The sequence below is a fragment of the Polistes canadensis genome, unplaced genomic scaffold (assembly GCF_001313835.1).
Source record: "Polistes canadensis isolate GaletaPanama2010 unplaced genomic scaffold, ASM131383v1 scaffold_9, whole genome shotgun sequence".
In the NCBI taxonomy this organism is placed as follows: Eukaryota; Metazoa; Arthropoda; class Insecta; order Hymenoptera; family Vespidae; genus Polistes; species Polistes canadensis.
The window spans coordinates 759,590-777,806 of record NW_014569556.1 but is presented as its reverse complement, the minus strand read 5'-3'; the positions used below and the strand labels follow the sequence as shown (position 1 = coordinate 777,806).

General features: G+C 34.9%; 1 protein-coding gene across 4 annotated transcripts in view; it reads left to right on the top strand.

Annotated features, from left to right (window-relative positions):
* LOC106792181 (latrophilin Cirl-like) overlaps window positions 1-18,217 on the top strand; it is a 271,426-nt gene that overhangs the window by 107,992 nt on the left and 145,217 nt on the right. For all 4 annotated transcript variants that reach the window (XM_014758413.1, XM_014758401.1, XM_014758421.1 and 1 more), the window contains one exon: window positions 12,084-12,212. In XM_014758413.1, the coding sequence (XP_014613899.1) occupies window positions 12,113-12,212 (100 nt within the window). In that variant the 5' untranslated portion in view covers window positions 12,084-12,112. The remainder of the gene's footprint in view (window positions 1-12,083; window positions 12,213-18,217) is intronic.

Here is an 18,217-nt window from a genome sequence, read left to right as displayed (position 1 = left end):
GTATAAGATAAAAATATAGATAGAGAAAAGAATACGGAAGAATAGGATTGAAATGAGATGAAAACTTTAAAGAATTTTACAGAGAGAGAGAGAGAAAGAGAGAGAGAGAGAGAGAGAGAGAGAGAGAGAGAGAGAGAGAGAGAGAGAAGGGAAGCAGAACTTTTGCACTTTAGCCCGATTAAATAGTACGGTCCTGGTCGGATAGCTGGTAATTACGCAAAGTGGTCGGTGGTCCCAGCTTACTTCGCATTTCCCGGCCTCCACTTCCACTTTCTTCTCCTCCCCTCCCCCCCTTCCATCTTTCTCATCTCTCCTCTCTCTCTCTCTCTCGTCTCTCTTTCGCTCGAAAGCACGCAAACGCGTTTCCTTTAAAATAAGGATACAAATTTTTACTTTCTCCATGTTCCTTAATACTTTTTTCACCGAGGTTTCCAAACTAACGGAAGCGTGAAAGGGGTAGCTTCTATTTTGTTCTCATTTATTTATTCATTTGTTTTTTTTGTTTTAGTTCCTTTTCTTTTCTTTTTCTTTTTCAAACCAAAAGGTTACTTTTGAAAAAAAAATATGTACTCGTATATATCTTGCTTTATTGACTTCTTAATAATTAATAAAATTTTGTTAAGAGAGAGAGAGAGAGAGAAAATGAAAGTAATATTTCAATATTTGAAAAGAAATTGTATGAAACAGGAGGGATGTATGATTAAAATGATTTATACAATTAAATTTGTATGGAAATGTGTGTAAGTAGAGAAGGTAGAACCAAAACAACGATTCGCGATATAACGAGAAAATTTTACAACCAATCGAACTATCGATCCTATAACTATGATTAAAGATATCTTGTTGTTGCAATCAATGATATTTCTTTCCCTTTTTCTTTCTCAAAATGTTGTACTCTTTTTAAAAGAAAAAGAGAGATAAAGATAAAGAAGAATAAGAATAAGAAATAAATAAAAGGATATATTATACGAGTCGTAAGAAATGTTTTTTCGCACGACTGCCACCGCGAGTTCAGCATGCAAAGTCGACTACTCCGGCGGCCCCGGTTATCGTTGCTCGTGGCTTCTTCGATCGTTTCGATTCGTTCCTTATTTTTTTGCTTCTTATCTTACTTTTTACCTTCTTTCGAATTATTTTCTGAGACGAAAGATAGCGAGAGAGAGAGAGAGAGAGAGAGAGAGAGAGAGAGAGAGCAGCAGGATGATGATAGATAGAAAAAAAGAGAGATAGATGAAGATAAAGGTGGGACTTCGAACGTATTGCAGCCAAATTTGAGTCATCGGGAATAAGAGGAAACGTGAAGAGAAAGAGAAAGAAAGAAAGAAAGAAAGAGACAGAGAGAAAGAGAAAGAGAGAATACGAAGCGAGTTCGATCCATTACGTTGGAGATTCGACGCCATGATGCAGAGGAGAATTCGCGATTCCATTTTGCCAATCGCAAATCAAAACCACAAGCCGATGTTAACCGCAGCGTTAGGTATATATTATATCGATCGAAATACATACCACCATGATACGGCTCGTATATTTTGGACTTTAAAATCGACGTCGATGGAATCATTCCCTACTTCTCTTTCTCATTCTCTCATTCTCTTTGTTTTTTTCCTTCAATCTTCGTTTGTTATGTTATGTCGCTTATGTTATTTTGATGATTTAACGGAAATATTTTTCTAATGATCGATGATGAACCATTTATACAAACGAGACGATCATTTTTTAAACTTCTTTTCTTATATTTAATTTTTCTCTTGTTTTTTTTTGTTTCATCGTTTTCGTTTTCTTTTATAATGTCTTCTTATCTTTATTTTTCTATCAAAATTAGATTACCTCAGAATGATTTATATTTATCGATTTGATAGTTTTTCGTTGTATCATACGTTTTTCTTTATCCCACAATGATGCGTCGTCGTCGTCGTCTTCGTCGACCGAGATATTAGACGAGAAATAGGAAAAGTTTTTCTTTCCGAACGACCGAACTTTCTTATTTTTCCTTCTTCAACTCTGGTAAGAAATAACACGCATCTTCAACTTTCTTTCTATATTTCTTTCTCTCTTTTTAATGCTGCCAGATAAAGATCATTGTGGTAACCTAGAGGTAAAATAATCGAGATAAAAATAGACAAAGTAAATAGGTATATAGTAGGTATATCATAAAAGTGAAGACTCTTTATCTCTCTCTTTCTTTCTTTTTCTCTATCTGTCGTCAATAGCAACAAGCCGCAAGGCAAAAGTTCACATTTTAATACGTTTTAATGTTCGTTTCATAGCTTCCTATAACTAGTCACAGTAAGTACAAATAGGAAGGTAATAAAAATATTACTTTAACTTCTCTTTTAAGATCTTACAGTGAAAATTCAGGAAGTAGAATGCAGTGATTAGGATATATGACATTGTAAGCAAGAATGAAACGACACCAAGCAAAGCAAGTGTACCGTAAATCTGTAAATCTTGAGCACTACGAAGTAAATAAATACATATATACATACATACATACATACATACGTAGATATTTATCCTACGTATCGTGAGAAAAGAGGAGAAACGAGATTTTCTTGATATAGCGAACTTTTCCTAGCTGCGCGATTCGTTTAAAAAATGCAAATGTCATGCTAATCGAGTTTCCCTTGTATTCGCTTTCGTTCGTTCGTTCGTTCGTTCCTCGAGAAAAAAAGATGAAGATGAATATGAACAGAGAGAGAGAGAGAGAGAGAGAAAAAAAGAAAGAAAAAAAAAATAAAGAAAGTAATAGGTAAAAGAAACGAGGGGGGGAAAAAAAAAAGAAGAAAAATTCGTTTAGGTGCTCCCAAAACCTCAGCAAACGATCTACGCGATGTAAAAGCTTCGTGCTTTTTCTCTGACTCTCTTCCTCATCCCCTCTTATATTTTTTTTTTTTTATCTTTCTTCCGACCATGTAATCGGGCAGGGCAAGAGCCATTACCAGATGGCTTTGTTACGCTAGTGGTACTGTCTGAAAATTAATAACCCTACCAAGCTTACGACGTATATCGCGTTCTCCCTTCGACTTTGTCCTTCCATTCCTCGTCCTTTCACTCTTTCTCTCATTCTCTTTTTATCTATCTATCTTTCATATATATATATATATATATATATATATATATATATATATGTATGTTGTTCTTAATCTCACTTCCGATTTTTATATCATTCTTCTCTTTGCGAACACACGTCGTGCGTAAGCGAGTTCACCGAATTATTTGTCATTAAAGGTGACTCAATACGCGCCTTTCTCATCTTATCTTATCAGTCAATCGTATAGTATAGCTTGTTGTAAAATAATAAATAGAAAAGAGAGATAGAGAGAGAGAGAAAGGAGAAAAAAAATTATAGATATTCGAGGGAGAAGAAAAAAGAGGTTGCAAAGTAGAATAGGGGGGAATCGAAAAAGGGAATAGAAAAGGGAGAGAGAAAAAATGCTTTTCATTATAAGTGCAGCAGAAAATGTTTCTCCCGTTGTGTTAGGTAGGCCCGCAAAAGGAGGAGGGATTTTGGATGGGGAAAACTTCGACACCCGGCATATCTCAAATTGTGAAAGAAAGAAGAAAAAGGGGAAGGTATTATGAAAAAGGAAATAAAAATCATTTTCTATAGGTAGTATTTAAGTATCACGTTGAATTATGGCGTATGGGAGTACTTTTTTTTATAACTCTCATCGATAATGATTCATATATACAATAAAACGATTATATTTCCATTTGTCGCGTTTAATAGAAAATGTTCTAAATAAATAGGAAGCTTTGTTCGCGTTTTGATTAATTAATACGTAGTAATAATATTCGAGAAAGGGATAGTAGAGATACGTTTATCGAAGAAAAACATTAACTTCGATTTAAATTTATACTTTCCCATTTAAATCGAATAACCCAACACGAGTTCTCGATCGGACCTCAACATTTTCAATTACGAACGTTTCATTAATATTAATGTTAAAAGATTATTTCGGACGATTATTGTTATCGCTCGACAATTAACGAACGAATTTATGGGCACCAGTGCAGCGCGTAATGCCCGTCGGCCACGAGAAAAGGGTTGCCTTTCGAAAACGAAAGATCATGCTGGTAACATAATGCTAATAGGAACAAAGACACACTTTGTTTCACGGCTTCGATCTTTTATCGCATCTCATGTTCATAAATTTAAAAAGGAAAAAAAAAAAGAAAAGGTTAAAGAAATAATGTAAGAAAGAAATAAAGAATGGGATTGTTAAGGAAGAAAATCTGATGAAAAAGATTCGACGAGAGAGGCTCATGTCAGTTCGCGAGATAAAACAATGAATGACGATAGAATAGAACGAACGGGTGGATGGGGGTGGGTTACAAGAGGAGGAGGAGGAGGAACTAGAATAAATAAGAAAGAAGAAAACAATCTAGGAAAGTAATTCGACGTTACTCCGGAGACGTTTTCTTCTTGGGACGAAGGAAGATTTTCGAGGAGGTGGCTTTAAACCATCGCGTCGGTACTCTTTCGTTGTTGGCAGTGCAGATGACTGCTCGCGTCACTGGAGGCTCTTCTTCTTCGTGTTGTTTTCCCTTTTTTTCCCTCTTTTATCTTGCTTTTTCCTTCTCTCTCTCTCTCTTCCCCCTTTCTTTTTCCATCTCTTTCTCTCTCTTTATATATACCTATCTATCTATCTATCTTTTCATTCACCTTCTCTTTCTTACTACAGTAGCCAGCGCCGTTATCCGATGGAAATCTGCCACCAAGGTAAAGGCCGAGGGGAACCATAGGTGTGAGAAAAGAAAGAGAAAGAGAGATAGATAGATAGATAGATAGATAGATAGATAGGTAAGTAAGTAGAGAAAGAAAGATAGAAATAAAGAGAAAAGGTAAAGGAAGAACGAAGCCTCCCTGTAAAAAGAGAGGATAGGAGGATTCTACGACGGAAGACGATCCTCAGTTTTGAGCCCCGTATACCCACCGGACTTTATCTTCCTCTTCCTTGAGATTTATCGACGTTGCCCGAGCCGCAGCGAGTACTATTTTCCTCTCTGTCCCTCTTCTCTTTCTCTTTCTATCTAACTCACCTCTTTCCCTCTTTCCTTCCCTCCCTCCAGTTCCTACCGTACGCACGCCGTAATAACGAATAATGTCTAGCAGTTAGAGACCCTCTCGTCTCTCTCGGTCTTAAGTGAAAAGCAAGCCCTCGTTCCGTGGAGGATCCTAAACCAAGATCATCGCACGTAGTAGTAGTTGCTTGAGAAAGTAGGAGTACGAACGAAAAAGCTGTGGATAAAAATTTTTTCTTCCATCTCGTTATTTCTTTTTTTTCTACTTTTCCTTTTTTTTACCACCGTGTCCTTCTAATATCTATAGAACAGTCGTTAGACAACGTAATTCTCTTTTTTCTTTATGTTATTTTTTCTTCTCCTTTTTATTCTTTTTCTATTTTTTTTTTTTCTTTTGGGTTATGTTGTATTTAAAACGAACGAACAAAGTAAAATAACGTATATAGTGGGACGCGGATGACCGACGAGTAAGTAAACGCAAGAAGAAGATAGGAAGAAAAGTGAAGGGTATTGACAAAGATAAAAGTGATATGGGGGGGGGGGGAATAGCATAGTCGAACGTGTCCAGCTATACTCGAGAAAAGTATATATGTATGAGAAAATATATATAGTGGTGGAAGTGGCTCGCTTCGATCATTGATGTTCGAACGTTTCAAATGTATCTCACATCAAAGAAAACGTGGAAGGAACAGCTACGATAGGTAGAAAAAAAAACTCGACGAAAGGATAAAAGACTCCTAGATACGAACACGAATATGTGTATCTACTATGTATACCTATATTTTATATACAAAAATACATATACAAAGTGGCCTACATAAAATATTACAAAATCAAGCACACATTTTTCTAGTAATTATTAAATTACAGATATATATATATTTTTTTTTTTTTTCATATAAAACAATCAATTCAATTTCTTTTTTTTAAATTCTGATAATAATTTCCTGTCTCTCTTGGCTCTATATACACATGATAGATATTTGAAGATACTTTTGTAACGTGCGAAAAAGTGATTGGTTCGAAGAGAGTTGACAAAGGGATGGGATAAGCGAGAGCAGAGTAGAAAATAGAGAAACAGAGTGAGTGGGTCAGTACAGTTATATAGCACGTAACGTGATCATGTAACGAACATTAATTTAAACATTAACTTTAACATTAACATTAATATTAATATATATAATACGTTTGTTGAAATAAACTTAATCTCTTGTTCTTGTTTTACCGTTAACATCACAAACGTTGGAAAGATTCCGACACACTTTATGCTATATATGTATCATCGGTGTTGATATTCCAGTGCTAAAATGTCTTTCGTAATTTCAAAAATTTCGTCGTATCATTTAGACGTTCCAGAAGTGCATCGTTTAAAAGTTTTTCTTCTTTTTCATTGTTTTTAAACCCGTCCGGAATTTTATATTACAAGAGCAAAGACGAGGAAGAAATTTCGAAAGCCGATTAGACCACGGTTACTTACTCGTTCGTGAGTAATACGCGCGTGATGTTACGTAGCATGTACAGGTATATCTATATACGTATGTGTATATATATGTAGAAAGAGAGGGAAAGAAGCAGAGAGTAAAGCTATCGTCCTTATTTTTCTCCTTTAAGACAGAATTGGTACTAGGTGTGCGTGTCGTTCACGTTTAACCCTTCGTATCGACGACCTTCGATCCATTTACGTCGTTCGGTGAGAAGGGAATGGATGGTTTAAATGTGAGCACCGAAACTACGCGAACCTAAGAAATTTTTGAAAAGCTTTGCGTGCTTTGAAAGCTCAGCATGGTATTATCTTCTCTTGGTCCATGAGATCGATCGTTTTTCGATCGATTATTTTTTTTGCAATCCAAAAGAAAACAAAAGACAAGTAAATTCCTTCGATCTAATCGAACTCATACTATAATATGAAATTTTCTTTCGTTTTTTCTTTCTTTCGTATAGATTTTTATCATCGAAGTGATAATAATATTGATAATATCGTATCATTAATATACTATCAACGTAAACCTAGTTATTTAACATGGCCGCATATTTCCAATATCGATGGCGTGACCTGATATTGTCATGAGCGAATATTACTACTTTATTTACCATCGATATGAGACTAAAATGAGCCCACACGTATAGCATTGCATTAGTATATTAGCACTGTATTAATATTGGATCAATAATGCAAGAATAGTTGGATATGTTTGGATTGAACGTGAACGTAGCAGCCTTCTATTTTCGAACGATTTTAAATTATTATCAATAAAATTATGTGGTGAGAGAGAAAGAGAAGAGAGAGAGAACCGATAAATTTTTATTCAACGTGTTAAACATTTAATGATCTCTAATACATAAGTATTTATATATACATATGTTCCTTTTTAAAATATACGAACGAATTATGCATGGAGATTCTCGTTACAATTGTTCAAAGACTTTCAAGTATTGAAGCTTGAACCTTTTCTCTCTTTCTTCGGGCTTCACCGTAGGGATTCCAACTTCCGAGATGGAAATCTCATTGTCGTCGGTCTTTTATCGTGATTATCAGCGCGTTTAAACGTGCTGCGTGATTACCAACCAACGCTATCTCTCTTGGCTCGCCAATAGAAAGAGAGAGGTGAAATGAAAGAGGCAGCGAATGAGATAGAAATAGATAGATAGATAGATAGATAGATAAATAGATAGATAGATGGAGATAGTAAGAGAGAGAGAAAGAGAGAAAGAAAAGAAGCACCAGAGAGAGAGAGAGAGAAAAAACTGTCCGGTTACACCGATGAAAGGAAAATCGTGCAATGCCGATTCTATTCGCGCGACGGACGCAGAGATACAAGATTAGGAAACGATACCATCGTCGGATTAATTATGCGTAATGCATCGGTGCTGAGGGAGATAGTCTACGAACGAGAGAGAACGAGCACGTGTTTGGAAACGAAGACGCATTTTCCTACGAAATGCTGAATCGGTTAATACGATGATAGGTACATATACCATCACACAGAAGGTACCCACTATGTGGCCACCATCGGTACTATTACAACTACTAACAACGTCGTCGCCGTTGCTGTTGCACTATGCACATTGTGCACACGCTGTAACTCGCGTAGACCGAGACCGAGCGGTGCATTCAATTATCATTGTTAACTCGTACGGTTTACAGATGTTTCCGCGATAATCACGTTAATCCTGCCGAGCGTATTAACCAGCTTCGAATGCCAACGGAATAACGAGGGGGGTAGTAGGGGGAGGGAAGGGAGGGAGAGACCTCGGTTTCTCGGTACAAACTCGAGAACGAGAGTGCACGACTTAATTAGAGCCATTGGAAAAATTCGGAATATTGGATGGCCGTGCTGGTGGATGGTCGTTCGATTGGATCTATCTATCTATCTATCTATTTATCTATCTATCTTACAGTAATAGTGGTAGTGTAATAATGTTACTTCAGTCTACTACAATGTTCGGATGTATGTATCTCGTAGAGTAGAGACAGGATCAAACGAGTCTCTCCTTTACGAGAGCAGTCGACTACGTACGTACATCTATTAAGTTGCTGGTCTTCTTTCCGTCTCGGATTACCCGTTTGTAAATGGATTTAATCGCGATACGATCACTTCTAATCTCAATGATTAGAACAGTTAACTCTTACCCCGTAGAATCTAATCTCACCAAACAGATATATAGAGCTTTTCTTAAAGAATTGTTACTTGTTTTTTTTTTTTTTCTAAACGAATTACGATGACTAATCTCGATCACGTTATTACGGTACAGCAACATAGCGAGTATTAAATTACTACTGTACTGTTATTTTCTAACAATTTATATTCTCAAACGTTTTATATTCATTATTTCGTTCGCATTAAGAATGAATATATGTAGATAGATATATTTAATAACAGTAAAACAACGAATCATATTTTTTAGCTAGAAGGTTTCTAGCATTTAATGTGTATGTTTATGACGTGTATGATGATAACCCGAGAGCTGCAGTTGCACTTCGCAGGGATTAAAGCGTGCGAGAGAGAAAGAAAAAAAGAAAGAAAAAAAGAAAGAAAAAAAGAAAGAAAGAAAGAATGAAAGATGCGCGTTGTGTTAGAACAACAACGCGTGATGAAACAATACGCGTTAAAACAATTTTCCATAGTAAATGCAAGAACGATGACGACGAGATGTGTTTCTCTTTCTTTCTTCCTCTTTTCATTTTCTTTTTCTTTCTTACTATTCCTCTTTATTTCAGTCCTTCTTAGAAGCAATAGCGTAATGCACTGAGCATGCAAAAAAAGAAAAAAGAAACAAAGCTCGCTCGTCGTTTGCTCGCTCGTGAGTTTTCGCGAATGTATGTATGCTTGCACCTCGTCATTAATTTTTCGCGAATGCCATCGAGTGGGAGTCGTAGGGAAAAAGAAAAAAAAAAGAGAAATATACGAAAGGAAATTTCGCGTATGAAAGACGCTAGATTTTTAATGCGTATATACACACCATCGTTCGTTCATTCGTTCGTCGTCGTCGCGCTTCATCTTCTGTACTTCAAAATTTGTTTCAAATAAATACAAAAAAAAAAAAAAATACGATCTACGTACGCGCGCGTTGCAAGACCTGACTTTGCGCTAACGAATGAAAAAAAAAGAAATATACATATAGTATATACATAAATATACAAATATATACACACATATCTACTACGTATATACATAAATATACAAATATATACATATTCACATGTATTTTCTTCCTCGTGCACATTTTGTCCTTTTTCTTTTTCTTTTTCTATTTTCGAGAACTATGCGCGTTGTTTTACCGAAAAATGATGTTTTCGGCGCGATGGCCCGTGCATTTTCACGATTCGTCCTGTGGTAACGCGCGAAACGTGGGTGCAACGATCGAAGAGAGAAAGAGAGGTGGAAGAGTGAAGAAGGGTTGGCGAGAGGGGGAGGATCGAAAAAGAGGATTCTACGCCAGAGGCGCTCTTTCGCTCTATTTCCATCTCCCTGCGTATGCCGTTCTCTTTTATCCTCTCCTCTCTTTCTCTCGTTCTCTCTCTCTCATCTTTTCGCTCTCGTGCAAACCAGAGTAGAGAATGTTTTCATTCGAAGGTATCCTATTGTGCGACGCTCGGTAAACGCCGAAATGCTGATGCCGAAACTGTTTTCCTTTTTGCCTTCGTTAACCCACATTCACGTATACATTCGACCCACGACTCTTTTCCCATCCCCCAACCCCCCCTCTCCCCAAACCCCTTCCCTTTACTCCTTTCATCTAACCCAAGCTGTACTTTTTTTTGACACGCACATATATACGAACGCAAACACCTTCATTCCCTATTTCTTTACTTGTTTTATTTATCGGCTCTCGGATTAAGCTGATTTATGGCATTCATTCTTGATAGGCCAGATGCGTATTGATAAGAAAAGCTTTTCTTTTAGGATAAGATGCTGGGTAGATTATATTTTTCGTTTTATCGTTGAAGAAATTGTATATTAAAGAAATATTTATAAAGTAAAAAAAATCTAACTGAAAGAAAATACGCGTTTGTATATTGAATTATTAGATTATTTATTATCCTTTATGGTGTAGAATTATTCTTTATTTTTAATAATAAAATAAATGGGTAATATAATATCAATCGCTTAGTATGGCGTCTGAAAGATAAATATGAACAGAGGAACAACGATAGCGGTTGAAATTCGACGAACAATGATATCTTATCTTTAGAACGTGCCGAGTGTTTTGTCATTAAAGGATACGATTGAATAACGTATGCACATAAATATTACACGTGTGCGTGTGGATCAGGATTGATATAACCAACTCCCAAGAGACGAAAGTCAGTCTCAGTTTGTAACTTCATGTGTAAGTAGTATTAAAACTAGTTCAGTGATCAACTAGTGACCAACTGATTCTGTTGTAAGTGGTGAAATCTGTGTTTCAAATATACAGTGATTCAGTATTCAATTTAAAAACAATTAATATTTTCTTGCAAAATAATAATTTAAAATTCTTATACACGGAAACATATTTCAATATTATTAAACTTTTAAATTGATGTAAATTTTCATTGTATATACTACATGTTATACATCTACCTTTTAGCATTCTATAATAACTAATTAATAAAAATGAATAATTAATAATAAAAAAAGAATATGCGTGGTCTTCATACACGATAGAGAAATGAAACTCGTATTATCACGTGGAAAATAATCAATTGATTCATATATGTATACAGTGAGTTTCTCTTAAAATCATACACCATAACGCTTATTAAATTTTTCTTTGAAAATTATTGATATAGAATGTTTAAAATGAATACAATTTAAAAATAAATACTTTAATAATTTAACTTGAAAGTTTTACTAAAAACAAAGTGAATTATAAACAAATACAAAAATAATGTATCTTAATATTATGCGTGTTGATAAAACATTGAAAACGGAGAAAATTTCTCTTCGGAATCCATCGTTATTCTTGTTTATATGACTTTCCAAAGGCTACATACATATAACAAAAATAATATTCATAGTAAATAAAATGTATTCCCTCGGAAAGTCATATAAACAAGAATCAATAGAAGAATTTTAATTGACTCTCACAGAGAGAACAATGTGTCAGTTTAACAATGAATTTCGAAGAGAATGGTGCGTCGAACTTATACTCCGTGCTTTTAAACTACAATATACATTTCCTTCGATTAATTAACAATCATTTAAGGTATATATAACATTCTAATATACTTTACCAATATTTATAGGATTGTTTAAATTAAAATACTGGTCAGTGATGACTTTGAGTTGAAAATTTTATAAATAATAATCCAACAAATATCAAATAAATATACTTTGTATCATTCTTACTTTAATAGATATTAAATTAATTCTCACACACACACACACACACCAACTAATATTAGAACTTTTCATAATCTCGTATAACTGTCGATCGTTTGTGGGTTCTATCATACTTTATTTTTGCATGTTGTTTCATAAAATTGTATCATTATCGTCGTTTTAAGAGTTCCACTTGAAAATATTTGGAAGAATCGACTAGTAATAAAAAAAATTATTGTTATCTGTTTGCAGGCGTAGTCGGAGCACGAAATCTGAGTGCCATGGAGTGCCGCAAGGGTCGACGGAAAGGTCTGCTCGGTGGGTTGCTCCTTGCATGGCTATTAACCAGCAGTGGTCGTACAGTCGTCGCGCGAAATATAGGTAAGAAAATAGTAAGAAGTAAGCTTTGCTCGCGTGAGAATCTCGTCGCTTTAAAAGCGATCTAGATTTTCTCCATGCTTGTACATAGATAACTGGAAATACGAATAGGGGGTAGCACGAGTAAAGGTATAGGAAATTATGTGCGCGAAAGATAGAAATCGTCGTATCTCCGCTACCTGTGCATGTACATGAATTTACCAAGTCGTTACACTATACTATAGACCCTTTTGAAACTCGATTGTTCTTCCGTTCGATCGACTTTCACACGGGATACCAGTTTGCACGAAAATTGCATTTCGTTCTCATGGTGTACTATCACTTTTCGTGACAATATTAAATTATGCAAGGTTATGTTTGATCATATATTATTATGGGTAATGAAAACTAATATGTCTGATTAAGTTTTAATAATTTCGATAGTTAACGGTTATAACTATATTTTAATATTCACTAAATTGACAAGTTAAATAATTAAGAAAATAAATTGTAATATTTGAAATAATATCGAGTTTATATTTCTCGCTAATTTCGTTTTAGAAGGAAAACTCGTTTTGTTAATTAAGAAAATTTATTCCTTCCGATTGGTTGGTCTCTGGACCAATGTCTTTTAAAGTAAGCTATATTTCAGGCAATGACTAGTAGATCCGAAATTGTTCAGGAAGTTTCGAATAATTTACTTCTTTAAGAGCTGTTTATACTCTTTTGAAGAATAGGAACACTGACAATAATTGTTTCGGGTTTAAGTCCATTCAATCTGAGTGTTTGGATGGTAACCAGCCCTTGTCATAAATTGTCTACCCTAAGAAACCTAAGTGTCCTTAGTGCCTTCGACAGTTATATATGAGTTTTTGAAGATTTCCAACAACTATTTCATATCTGTGTTGCATGCTATGTGAAACCAATCCTGTTATTAGTATTGTGTTCATCATTAACACTGTGAAATCAAAGCTTTTAGTTTATTCGATTGCAGGTTTAACGCGTAGATAATGTTCGTTCCGACCACATATATGAAAGTGCTAATTGTAATATCGAGCCGAGCCAACCTATACACTTCGATATTAATTATTCGACACGCTTCACTTCCGAATTAATATAAACAAGCGTGCTCGTATTTTTATAATTTCATCGAAAACACTTGAGTAACGTTCATTCTTTAATCAATCGATATTCGTGTAATAATGATATTGACTCGAAATAAGAGAAAATGAGAGACGACATAGAAGAATAAATAAAGAGAGTATAGGTGTATTTGGTATGTGTAATGTTACCTTTGAAATTCTACAAAATTATTTATTTTATCGAGACCATATTCGATAATTACATTTTTCATCATTTTAAATAATTCAACCGACACTTATGTTGATTCGATCGACAAACGATACCGAATAAAATCTATAGAAAATATAGATTATTAACTATCGATCATTTTTATTCCTATACGTCTCTGTAATTTATTTTCATCTCGTTGACTAAACTTATAGTTTTATAAACATAAGTACGGTCATATTATTAATAATTTTTATAATCGCGTTTCAATAATGAATGGATTTTTCTTGATGATATTTAATGAATGTGTAAGGTATCGTTCTAATAATATTAATTAAAAAGCCAGTGATATCTAAACATTGGTTAAATAATTTTCATCAATAGAAGAATAGGATAGATAAATGTATACTTGCAAAACGATATATTTGTAATAACACTGTAATTATTAACGGCAAATAATCAATATGAGAGGAGAACCATTATCGTATCGATTCATCTGGATGATGTAGGAATCATCTTGACGAACGAAGCGATGAGTTCAATAACAATCCTATTGAGTGTCCAATTTGGAAAACGCATCGATAGAGAGAGAGAGAGAGAGAGAGAGAAAGAGAGCAGTGAACTATACGAATTTGACGTATTTTCACGAATGCATACGATCAAAACTGTAACGTGCGATGGCTAATATACCAACGAGAGCTTTCCGTTGAAACGTTTACCGAGCTTTACGAGTCCTATCGTTTTGGGGCTTCGTTTAAAACGTGAAATCACGAATAAAATCTTCTTTTTTTTTTCTTTTTTTTTATCAATGACCATTCCTGCGTAAACTGAATGGAAACTTGCGCTCGTTACACCACATTTTAGATTACTTTCTTTAATAAAAAACAACAAATAAAAAAAGAAGAAAGAGAGAAAAGAATAATTTGATGGAAAATATTTGATATCAATACAATAGATAGATTCTTATCCATTATTACCCCATAGTTATTTGTTATCATTGTAAGTATACGTTGATTATTAAAAGTGTCCCCTTATAAAATGGTGTGGCTAATAAAAGGAAAGAAAAGTTATACTTATAGTTCTCAGTATAAAGGGTGAATCTGAATGTAGAACGCAAGAGCGTAAACTTATAGGAGCGTGTTCATCGAACGATTATTAATGGAGCTCAGTCTCGAGGCCGACCGATTTCATTGCGTTCATCGGGGTTGAGGGTTACGGAAGAGACTCCGAGAGTCGGTGTCGAATGAGAAAAAGAAAACAAAGTATAATAGAGTGAGAGAGAGATCATTCCAATCTTTCTTTTTCTTTTCTATTTCTTCTAGATTATTATACACTTCGCTGAGTCCAATCCACGAGTATCGTTGGATTTCTTTTCTTTTTTCTTTATTCTCGTTACCTATCGATACGTATATATATATATATATATATATATATATATAACCCCTTACAAGCTCACCCACGCGTACGTGCTGTACGTGTTTTACGTGCGTCGCGATGTAAGACAAACCAAACGATGGAAACGTTGAAATGTCTTGTATCGATCCTATCGTAATTCGAATTTGTGCAAAAAAAAATTCTTATTTTATTTTTTAGATTTTCTTTCTCTATTTATAAATAAATATTATCTACAATAGAAAAACAAATATTTTCATTCAACGTCTTTATCATTAATTTTAACTTATATTGTTAAACATACTTTTTATTCCTTACTAATATTTCTAAGTCATTACTGATCTAAAGCAGTTAGAATTCTTTTAGAAAATAGATAGAAGAGTCTCTTTCTAACGTCATTCATTGCTAATCGAATTTTAATTGTGAACGTCGAGTGAGAATGTATTAGAGAGAAAGAAAGAAAGAAAGAAAGAAAGAAAGAAATAGAGAGGTGGGGGAGAAAGGAACATTTATTTTGGGTAGGTCGTGCCGTACATCTTAGAAAGTGTATAAAGTACCTATTCTCTGCAGATGCGGACCACCTGGGACACTGGTCACGACGCATCCTTTCCCTCCCTCTACCCCTCCTACTTCACCCTTTCTCTACTACGAGATTTATAGGCGAGAGCGAATGGGGGAACAAAAGCCGACGAACGATTTACCGCAGTCTCTTAACGTCGCATGCTTACATTCCGAGCAATTAATATTTATGTAGGACAGATCGGTAATCCTATCTGATCTGATACAATTTCTAAATAGGATCGATGTCTCGAACATAATATAGAACATAGGCGATAATAGTTAAGATTGATTATCCATCTTTCTCGAAACATTTTTTAATTGGATTTTTATCGAGAGAAATATCTTCTACGTATTTTTCTCTTAAACAAATCTATAATTCTATAAATAATCAATGTCGTGTTTCGATAAGATAGAGTTAATAAAATTTATTTCTCACAAAAGTAACCAACGATTTAATTGTATTATAGGATCCAAGTAAATTCGTATCATCTACCATTCATTCATTCATTCATTCATTCATTCGTATTATCACGAATCTTTTAATGAATGAGGTTCGGTATTTTCAACGAGTTCGTTCAATTAAAAATTCTTCTTTGCGATTCTCATCGAAATATTAGGTCATTAAATATGAAATATTCGATTTAGAATTGAAAGTAATTTAAGCTCTATTGGAGATTTAATATTTAATGGTTTAATAATTATTTCATTAATCATATTAAAGGATTAATATCCACTATAACATTCATAATATAACAAGAACGAATATTACTTCGTTTTGATCATTAAATTGGCGTACCACTTATTTCCACTTTGCGAATTTTCTTTTTTTTTTCCCCCGCCCCCCCCCGTATTGCTTTTGACGAAAGAGAAAAGAAAAAGTAGCGAACCAACGATACTGTAATAATCATCCCCTTTTTTTCTTTCCTTAGCAAAATTCCACTCTCTCTTTCTCTCTCTCTCTCTCTCTCCCTTTTTCGCGATAGCAATGATCCATGTTCTTAGCCGAGGCAACGTAGATAATTTCATTCGAACGTGCCAGTAGATATTATTACGGGATGGTTGGTCGCGGCCTTATTTCCTCTTTTTTTTTTTTTTTTCTCATATCACCCTCGACCACCGTACTTTCATCCTATTTTCAACGAGTTCAATGAGTTTTACGCAATCGGTTAAAAAGAGAAAGAAGAAAAAGAATATAAATCCGACGAAGCGTAAGATTTTTTTCAAGGAGGGGAAAGTGTCGGTAGAATTAAATCGATCCTCAAACCAAAGAGGAAAGCTTTCAACCCGAAGTCGACCTTTCCACACCTCATACGGTGTCGCGCAAATCCAAGATATCGTGCGTTTACCTGTTATTTCTCTCTCTTTCTCTTTCTATTTCTTCGTCTCACGCATGAGACCTTATATAAGTGTGAACGTATATTATCTTTTCTAGTACGGGAAGAGGAGGAGGAGGAGGATGATGGTGGTGGTGGTGGTGATATGGAGGATTTCACAGAAGCGTGGAACGTCGCCAAACGAAAATCCTCCTAGAGTCCTTCTTTTCTTTCGCCATCTATTTTTATTCTTTTTTTATTTCCTTCCTTCCTTCCTTCCTCCCTCTTATCGACTTGATTTTCTTTCTGCTCGCGTTTTCCAATTCGCACCGTGCGGATCGGTCGCGCGGAAAATAAGAGATTGCCACGATCTTCTCGGACATTGTCGTCGCGGTCGACTCGCTTCCTCTTCAAAGAATTTGGAACACCAGACAAAAAGAGATAAGAAATAGAGAAGGAAAATAGGCGGTTAGGAAGAAGAGAGAAGATATTTCACTCGTAACACCTTTCTCTCTTTCTCTCTTCTTTTCTCTTCTTTTCTCTTCTTTTCTCTTGACTGGAAACGCGAAAAGAGTGGGGAGGGAAAGACGGTTCTAATTTTCACGACGTTTACTCTTCCATCGTACGTGATCTTGGTTCATGCTCGGAGCTTCCAAAAAAATCTTTTCCTAGCTCGTTCTCTTTCTCTCTTATATGTCTCGGTACTCCGAGAGGATTCTCTCAGCTTTTTACCATAATTGAAAATCTTCACGGTGAACTCTTCCTTCCTAAGGAATCCCCTTTTCCTTCTTCTTCTACTTCTTCTTATTCTTGTTCCTCTTCTTCTTCTTCTTCTTCTTCTTCTTTTACTTCTCGGCAAACTTCAGCGGATTATCGTTTCTCTTTCCTTCTCATCGCTATCGTAAAACGAACGACAGAAATGCTTTTCCTTGAGATAATCAAAAACCGATCAAATCTTTACTGCCAAAAAGACCTTCTATTCGAAAATAAAAAAAAAAGAAAAAATGATGAATATGAAAAAGTAAATCTTCTCAAAATTTTCCTTTTGAAATATTTTTTTATTTGATCGATTCTTATGGTTTTTTTTTTTCGTTTATTTTAACGCTCAAATCAATAATAAATTTTGAAGCAATTGAAAAGAGAAAAAAAAGTATGAAAAAATCGGAAAGACAATAGTTTATTTTTCGTTGAAAAGAAATAATTGAGAGACTACACTCGGTCGGGTAAAATCGATCGAATCGTAGTTTTTCTCTTTTCTTCGATCGAAAAAGTAGTAGCGTAAAGTCTTACAAGAAACGTTTCGTTCCTTATAGGCGGGCCCCTCTGTTACCGTAATGGATTTCCGATTTCGAAGAAGCACCAATTTTTCAGCTCCCCGTGAAAAATAACTTTGGAATAAGCCGTGCTTTCGACCGATCGCCACCACCACCACCACCATTGTACCACTTTTCTCCCTTCTTTTTTGTTTCCTTC